General features: G+C 48.1%; 1 protein-coding gene across 1 annotated transcript; it reads right to left on the bottom strand.

The window, feature by feature from the left end:
* Positions 1–3707: 3707 nt before the first annotated feature.
* LOC110292254 (left-right determination factor 2) lies at positions 3708–8546 on the bottom strand. Its single transcript, XM_021159457.2, has 4 exons — positions 8297–8546; positions 7351–7597; positions 6883–7128; positions 3708–4071 (listed from the first exon to the last, which is right to left on the bottom strand). The coding sequence occupies exons 1-4, from the start codon at positions 8544–8546 to the stop codon at positions 3708–3710; spliced, it is 1107 nt and encodes a 368-aa protein (XP_021015116.1).
* Positions 8547–9554: the final 1008 nt, after the last annotated feature.

Below are 9554 nucleotides of genomic sequence, written 5' to 3'. Positions count from 1 at the left end.
CTACTCTTAACAAGAAATCTGCTGTTCTCTCTGTCCAACCGTGGGAAGAATTCCTTTTTAAAAAGTGTTTTGGGCTGGTGAGATGGCTCAGTGGGTAAGAGCACCCGACTGCTCTTCCGAAGGTCCAGAGTTCAAATCCCAGCAACCACATGGTGGCTCACAAATCATCCGTAACGAGATCTGGCGCCCTCTTCTGGAGTGTCTGAAGACAGCTACAGTGTACTTACATATAATAAATAAATAAACCTTAAAAAAAAGTGTTTTTATTGATGTGCGTGGGTAATTTGTGTGCATGTATATCTGTGTATTGCATGCATGCCTAGTACCCACAGAGGCCAGAAGACAATGTTGGATCCTGTAGAAATTGAGTTACACGCAATTGTGAGTTACCATCTGTGTTAGGAATTGAACCTGGGTCCTCTGGAAGGGTAGCCAGTGCTTTGCCATCTCCCCATCCCCACGGATGGCTTTCTTAAAAAACAGCCTAGCAAGCCGGGCATGGTGGCACACGCCTTTAATCCCAGCACTCTGGAGGCAGAGGCAGGTGGATTTCTGAATTCGAGGCTAGCCTAGTCTACAGAGTGAGTTCCAGGACAGCCAGGGCTATACAGAGAAATCCTGTCTCAAAAAAAAAAAAAACAAAAAAAACAGCCTAGCACATAAATAAGTTACTCTACTAAAGATTCAAAGGACTAGTCTCTGTGCATTAGTTACAAAATTTTATTTTTTGTTGTTTATTTTTAAGACTTTCAATACAGAGTTTCTCTTTATAACAGCCCTAGCTGACCTGTAATTTGCTTCGTAGACCAGGCTGGTCTCGAACCTGCCTCTACTTCCTGGGTGTGGAGGTTAAAGGTGTGTACCACTGTGCCTGGCTTTAGTTACAAAGATTTAAGTGGTGATACTCATGATAGACACACACTATTGCCTAGCCTAGCTCCACAAATGCTCGCCCACCACGCAACCGTAGCCTCCTCTCCTTGGCAAGGGTCAAGATCCTTTCTAAAGATGGAGTGTATGCAATGCTCAAAATACTAGTTTCCAATGAGAGCTTGCATAGGGAATTTAAACTTAGTTACTGTGGTCCTCAAGCTTCCAAACTGGAGAGACTTTGATCATCCCTGTATCATCCGATCATGCTGTCATCATTACCCATATCCCCTTCGGTTGAGAGTCCTAGAAATGACGTAAGACACAGTGAAAAGCTTTCCTTTAACTTTGTTTCTTCAGATTATCTATGTTTCATTGTTGTTGTTTTTTGCTAAATATGAAAAAGGCACCGTGTTGAAGTATATTCTTGCTGAAGAATGGTTCTCTAGGGGGATGTTAAACGCACCCGGGTCGTGCTGACTCTGGAGTAGAACGCAATGCTCAAGGCTGCCTGTTCCCTGGGCCGTGGTGCTTCTGAGCTGAAGCCCATTGCTTCTATTTTTGGGGGTTTTTTTTGGGGGGGTTGGTTTTTTGAGACAGGGTTTCTCTATATAGCCCTGGCTGTCCTGGAACTCACTTTGTAGACCAGGCTGGCCTTGAACTCAGAAATCTGCCTGCCTCTGCCTCCCGAGTGCTGGGATTAAAGGCGTGCGGCACCACCGCCAGGTACAACCACTGCTCCTTTTTAAAGCCACCTGAGTAACTTATAGGTTTCTGCGTTGCCTTGAGACGCCTGTTTGTGGTCAGCTCTGGAAGCTAAATATTTGACTTCCTGACCAGCATCCCAGCCTATAGCTCTTCCTCTTCCCCACCTCTTAGTGCTTTTAGAACCAGGGCCTCAGGGTATTTGTGAAAGTCTATGGTGGGCTGATCATGATAGTGAATGCCTCTAATTCAGCACTTGGAAAGCAGAGGCAGGAGTGGTTCTGAGTTAGAGACCATCCTGGGCTACATACTGAGACCTTGTTTCGAGAGAGGAAGACAAGTCTGGAATGGGTCAGTACCTGGTGGGCTCTTTCCAGATATTCTCCTATCTAGGGCGTGTTGGAGTTCCGTTTGCTTTGTTCTGTTTTGTGTAAATTAATTTAAGTATCGCTTGTCGGGGTCCAGCCTTGACACAGGATCGTAGTTCTCAACTGGAAGCAGGGATATCTGGAAGGCGCGTAATAAACAGACATAGACAACTTTCCGAGTACAAATTGACAGGCAGTTTTTCAATGCTTAAAGTTGTTCTTCCTCTCTCTCTCTCTCTCTCTCTCTCTGTGTGTGTGTTCTATTTCTTGCTTGCTTATTTGCAGCTTGAGGCTGTACACACTCTGCTTTTCTCCTGTGCAATTTTCTTTTCACTCTCATGCTCATACACACCTCTGTGTGTTCCCCTTTCACTCACACACACTCTCCATACACTCTCTCCACTCCACACTCACCTCATGCACACTGCATGCACACCCCACTCTCTCTCCACTCGATAGACTCGCTCTCTCTCCTTTCTCTTGCCCCAGTCTTTTATTGATACTCCAAATGCAGATAGGAAAAAAAGACATTGTATAATTGTTGCCAAATCAAATTCAAAAGAATACCCACATCACACAATGAATCAAGAATTACAATTATTCCCCCAGAGTTTCAAGCTTTCCCTATTCCCAGGCCTCCGGCCAAAATAATATTTATTGCAAACTTATCATTATTTAAACTTTAACTTTTGACTTAGTATACTCCAGAGCTCAGAGCTCCGAAGTCAGCTACTTGCATTTTCCCATGAAGATCTGATAATAAATGACATGGGCAAAGCTGCCAGGCAGTGGCCAGAAAGACTCAGGTTCACCCTTAACTCGGCAGTTCTTCTAGCTTTCTGCTTCTGCACATTGCACACAGTGACTCTCCTAAGAGTCCCGGTGTTTTGACTTAGTTTTACTAATATAAGATTTTATGTATTCTATACTTGCTTATCCAGGAACCACTCTCAAATTTTGTGCAAAACTTATTTCATAACTTCAATAGCTTTTTCCTTTTCGGGATCCCAGTGTTGGCTCTATTTCATTTTCTAATAATTTCTTCAAACTTTCTTTGCAAGCCAAACATTAATCTGAACTAACATTGCGAAGTTATTGCATTGTTTCCAAGATGAGAGCACACAGAATACATCTACAGCATGCACCTGAGCCATCAGGACTGTGCTGTGCTGTGTCCCATGCCTCAACTTTTTAATTGCTTAAGAATCATTACATCAAGGAACATCTAGTTTCATAGAATTCACCAGGGCAGAAGGAGAAAGGAGTAGGAAAATCAAATAATATAGAATAACCATGAACACCAAGGCCAACTGAAAAGCAGTCACACACATGAAATCTATACAGCCATTGTCTAGGGCTAAGGTTAGGAGAAATGGGAACAACTGTTTTGTACAAGGAGCTGCTGCAGGCTTCTGAGATGTCTCCTTCCCAGACTGCTGTGTGCAATCCCTGTCATGGTACGCTGATGCCAGTAATCACTGTGTAAGAGTAAATGAGCTTTTGATTCCCCTGTTCTCACCGTAGGGTTTTGTTGCACATTAAGCTGAGATCTGGCCAGAAAACAGACTCAGCTGGGAACCTGTTCACTGCATAGCCATGTCCTTGGCTAAGTGGGGTCAGTGTGTCCTACTGGAGTGACATGATTTACCCATGTAAGTGCTTAAACTGGGTGATGGACAAGAAAACCAAGACTGCAGAGCAAAGGTCAGACATGAGCACTAAGTTAGGACAAGCTCACTGAGAATACAGCTCTGGACAGGGAGACTACAGATCTATCCCCCTGGGTATGAGCGCCCCATCCGAGGCGCAGCTACAGGTCTGCACCCTCATGTTGGGCAGGCTGACCACTTGAGGCCTGGTCCTGCCTCCCTCCTTCACGCTGACAATCATGGGCAGGGAGGTCATCTCTGAGGCAACACACTGCCGAGGCCCCAGAAATGGCCACCCGATGGTCAGGGACTCAGGTAGCTGCAGGCAGCTGCCCACACATTCATAAGTCAGGAACCCTGGCGGTTCTAGGATCCAGTTCTCAGCCCACTTCATCCCCTGCAGGTCCAGGTACATCTCCTGGCGACAGCATCGGGTGCCTTCAGTCACTGGTGCCTCGGGGTCACAATTGCCTTGAGCTCTGTAGGGGTGAGAGATCAAAGGTCACCTGACAGGGCAGGGGAGGGAGTCCTACCAACCATTTCCCAAGGTATTCAAAGAGAACACTGTGAAGATTAAAGAACAAATAAATGTCTAGAACATAAGGTGAGCTACTGCTTATTAAGAGTCTTGGTATGCCAGGACTAAGTATGGCCTATGTGTTATCTAGGGTGATATTTGTACTTCATCCTCAGAGGAATCCTGAAGGGAGTTGTAGTCTTAGCCTTGTTATACCTGAGGACTCTGAGACCCAAAGGTGCTCAGTGACATGACAGAGAACAAGTGAAAAGCAGAGCTAGATAGAACCAAACTTCACGACAAAGGCCTGATCTTAAGCAACTTGTCCTCAGTGACTAGTGTCCATGGGAGATGGCGTCCAGAAAGCCCAAGGATACCAAAATGGTACAGCCTGTACATATGAACTATGCACACCCTCCTAGAAGCTTTAAACCATACTTGGCTTCCTATAATACCCAGTGAAGTTGAGCATGGTAATGCCTGCCTTTAATCTCCCTAGCACTCGGGAAGCAATGACAGACTGATCTGTAAAGCTGAGGCCAGACTGACCTACACAGACTTCCCGGCCAACTACATAGTAGTGAGACTAAGAAGGTCTTTTAAAAGCGCATGCTGCTGGTGACCTGGTGACGCATGCCTGCAACCCCAGCACTAGGGAGGAGAAGATAGCAAGATCAGCGGTTCATGGTCATCCTGAGCTGTGTAGAGAATTCAAGAGCAGCCGGAGCTTTATGAGACCCTTGCCTCAAAATACAAAACAAGCGCTGGGCAGATTGGTCAATGGGGGAAGAGCACAAATATGAGAGCAGCCTAAGTTCAAATCCCCAGTGCCCATAGAAGGCTAGCAGGGTAGTGTGCCTCAGTAATCAATATGACCCTAAAGTAAAAGAGAAGGTAGGGACAGGAGAACCCCCGGAAGCTTGTAGCCAAACTTCATGCTGAGTAACAAGGAACCCCTCTCTCAAACAAGACCTAAGGTAGACACTGACATTCAAGGTCATCCTTTGACCACCACATGCCTGCTATAGAACAAGCACACCCACACCACAAACACACACACACCACATAGACACACATACACACCACACATACACACTGCACACACACATATACCACACATACATACACACACCACACACACACTTGCACACATACTACACATACCACACATATACACACACATCACACATACACCACATACACACATCACACATATACACTACACATACACCACACATACCACACATACATACACACACCACATATACACACCAGACATACACACTTGCACATATACTACACACACCAGACATATACACACACACCACACATATACACACACCACACATACACCCACCACACATACTCACACATGCACACATACTACACATACCACACATATACACACACATATACTACACTCATCACACATACACCACATACACACATCACAACATATACACTACACATACACCACACATACCACACATACATACACACACCACATATACACACCAGACATACACACATGCACACATACTACACACACCAGACATATACACACACACCACACATACACACATATACACACACCACACATACTACACATATACACACACCACACATACACCCACCACACATACTCACACATGCACACATACTACACAAACCACATACATATACCACACATACATCAAACATACCACACATACATACACACCCCACACACATACACCACATATACCACACATACACACCCCACACACATACACACTACACACACATATACCACAATACCACACATACATATACACACCACATATCACACACCACATGCACACCACACACACATATACACCACACACACATACACCACATATTCCACATGCACCACACATACCACACACCCCACCACACACATGCATACGCATACCACACATACACACATGCACACATATTTCACACAACACACATACCACATATATGCACACCCACCCACACACACCTATACACACACACTATAATGCTTATCAGGAGGAGCAAGATGGGGAGTAGAGAATGCTATGATAAAGATACACTGTATATATGAATAAAATTCCCCCCAAATAAAGAATTTTTAACAACAACAAAGAGTATATGCAGGGGAGGCAAGGTAGCTTAGCAGGTAAAGAGCTTGCCATGCAAGACTGATGACCTGGGCTGGATTGGATCCCTGGAACTCATATAAAGGTGACAGAGTAGAACACAGTGTACACACGACACACATGCGCAATAGTAGCAAATACAAATGTTTAAAGTATATGCCTAATAAGATGGGTTTTGTTGTTGTTTGTTCTGTTTTTTGTGGTTGTTTGGTTTGGTTTGGTTTGGTTTGGTTTGGTTTGGTTTGGTTTGGGTTTTTTGAAATAGGATGTCTCTGTGTGTAGCTTTAGCTATCCTCTATAGACCAGACTGGCCTCGAACTCGGGGATCTGCCTGCCTCTCCCTTCCAAGTGTGGGATTAAAAGCATGTGCCACCAATGCCTGGCTTGAAGCTAAAAATCTTCAAAGACTTACTCTTGAAAGGGAGAGTGGAAATAGAATGTTATAATTCAATATTATAATACCATTTCTAAACGCACCGCTGGAAAATATTATAGGTAGGAATGGCTCATCTCCCGGGGCAGCCTACACAGTCCACACCTAAGCTGGTACAAAATCTCGGCGCGGCTGGAGGCAGAGAGGGAGGAGGACCCGGTCTATTGCATCCCTAGCCACCCAACCTCCAGCCTACCCGTAGTCCTTGAGGTCCAGCGTGTGCAGCTCCAGCTGTGGCTCGCCCTGCTCCTTGCGGTCCGGCGTCCCCTGCGCCGCGAACCGGACCAACTTGTGTGCGCTCCAGGTCCCCGGCCCCAGATGCTCCCTCTGCACCGACACCTGGAGCAGCAGCGGCTGCCTCGGCCGGCTCAGCTGCTGCCAGAAGTTCACGGCCTCGGTCACGTCGAAAGCCTTCCAGCCGCTCTCGTAGATGGACACGAGCCTGAGACACAGCAGTGCGCGTCAGGCGAGGTGACTGGCAGGCTGTTAGGGAGGCCCTGGAGGAGGAGTCTGTCCCGTCTGGTACCCATCCCTATCATCTGCTGCTCCCCTCCCTCTGCATGGGCGAGTCCCTCACTTCCCAACTCCCCCAACACACGCGCGCACGTGCGCGCGCACACACACACACACATCAGCAACAACAGCATCCAGCAGCATCCCCTACCTAGAGTCGATGAGGGCAGTGCGGTTGGAGCCATCCTCACGGACTCTCAGCCATTCAATGGTGACCCGAGCCCGGGCACTGTGTGGGGACAGCCTCTCAAACCTCCGGAGAGCTGTTCTGGGCACAGGCTCCTGGAACAGCCGCAGCACAGCCTGCACCAGCTCGCTGTTAGGCGGCAGCCGCTGTTCCATCCCGAACACTAGCAGGTGAGTGGAGGTCTCTGACATCAGGAACCTGCCTGCCACCTCTGTGGACAAGGACAGAGTCAGCCGGGCCTCTCCAGGTACCACAAGACCTCTAGGATGGCAGAGCCACTGTACTTGGAGGAGACCAGGACAGAGCCGTTACAGTTCTGTGCCTTTTTAAAATCTCCAGCAAGAGCTTGTTCACTAAACCTCCCCAGCCAAGTACAAAGAACTTTGGGACCCAGAAGTAATGAAGCTGAAGAGAGTAGGGTCCTTAAAGAAGCCCGGTCGGTTGTGGGTCTGGCTTTCTTTAAGTCTGATCCCAGCCCTAACGGGGAGAGGCTCCATTTAGGCTCCTGCATCTCACTAGCAGGCTATACTGTTCTCAGAATACTGGACGTTTTGTTTGCTTTTAACCCAAAGTAGCTTCAACCAGTAATTTACGTCAGTTTTCATAGCACAAGACACAGTTGGCCACTGTCCCAGATGGTCCTAGTTACACGAGAAGTCACACTACTGTCTCCAGAAGAACTGGGTCCTTGCTACACCTACCCATACCCTATGATCCTGTTTTGCCCTGTTCTATTCTTCTCTGAGTCTGGGTCTTGTCAGACTCTCCAGCCTGACCTTCTCCTGGCCCTGAGAGTCCTCAGGACATGGTCACACCCCTCAACACACACACAAAGAAAGGGTCCACATCACCAGAGTGGGCATGGTCAGTCTGCCCTGTCTAGAGACCAGGGACAGCAGGAAGAGCTCACCTCGAAAGTTCTGGCTGAACCTCTTGCCTCGGGAGCGGTCAGCGTGACTTCCCTGCAGCAGGGCCACATACTGGGACCTCACGTGGGTAGGGATGGCCATCTCCTCCACATCCGCGCTGTCCAGGGTGGGGGCCTGGCTGAGCTGCAGCTGCTGCAGTAGACTGCTCAGGACCTGTTCCTCGGTCATCGCTGCCCCAGGGCCAGCCAGGGGTAGTACCCAGAGTGCCCAGCAAAGCCACAGGGACTTCATGGCGCTGTCCCAGGAGGAATCGTGGATATATGCGTCCCTAAAAGTGCCCTGAAAAGTTCTTGGGACCTAGATGGTCTGCGGAGGGCTGGCACTGGCCTTCTTTATAGTTGGCCCTGGGGTGGGGGGCAGGGAGGAAGGACAAGAAAGGTCACACCCCTGGGACCTCCTGGGAACTCAGCATGAGACAAGCCCCTGCGCCCTGAGGAGGGGCTGTCTAAGAAAGGACACAGAGAGCTGTCTGGAAGTCACACAGACTGAGATTTCTGTCTGTGGGGCCACTGCCTCTCAACAATACTGTTCGCTCTTGTTGGAATTATCTGATAATGTCACCGTCTGTTTTGTGGGACAGAGAATTCCTGGGGCGGGGAAACAGAAAGACTCTTTCACCAGTTGTTGAAGTACTATATTACCTGCAGAGCCATGGCTGGGCTGAAATGTTCAGAAACGAGTCTAGGTCAGGCGGACCCCAAACTTGTGATAATCCTCCTTCCTTCATCTTCTGCATGCTAGGACTACAGCTGTGTATCACTATGCCAGACCTGTTTAAGACTCTGGAAGACTTCTCCATGGGCCAGTGGAGGTCTAGATTTGTCCGTGGAGAAACAAAGAGGGGGCAGAGTCCTGTATTCCAGCTGGCTCTGGTCAAGCCCACAGATACCCCAGAGTCAAAGGAACCGTACATCCTTCAGTTCCCCCACGGGTCTGTCCAGGTTCATCACGGTCCTCATCTCACCCCACCCCTCCCATGCCAGAGGAAGACAGATGCTGCTAACTAGAGATTTTGCTAGCACAGTCTCAGGAAACATGAAGACTGCGCATGTCTCTCTGCTCTCAGAGTGCCACAGAATGTGCCTCTTCAGACAACAACTCCTTCTGGGAGGGCTCGCCCACTAGGCTCATACCACAAGCGCTCAGGCTTGTGTCTTGCTCATGCCACAGAATTAGGGACAGAAACCATCCAGACAGAGGCCAAATCTGCCTGGAAGCATGTCCAGTCCACAGCTGCAG

The sequence above is a fragment of the Mus caroli genome, unplaced genomic scaffold (assembly GCF_978045245.1).
Source record: "Mus caroli unplaced genomic scaffold, Mus_caroli_1 scaffold_1, whole genome shotgun sequence".
In the NCBI taxonomy this organism is placed as follows: Eukaryota; Metazoa; Chordata; class Mammalia; order Rodentia; family Muridae; genus Mus; species Mus caroli.
The sequence above is the reverse complement of the archived record's forward strand: the minus strand, read 5'-3'. Positions and strand labels throughout refer to the sequence as shown.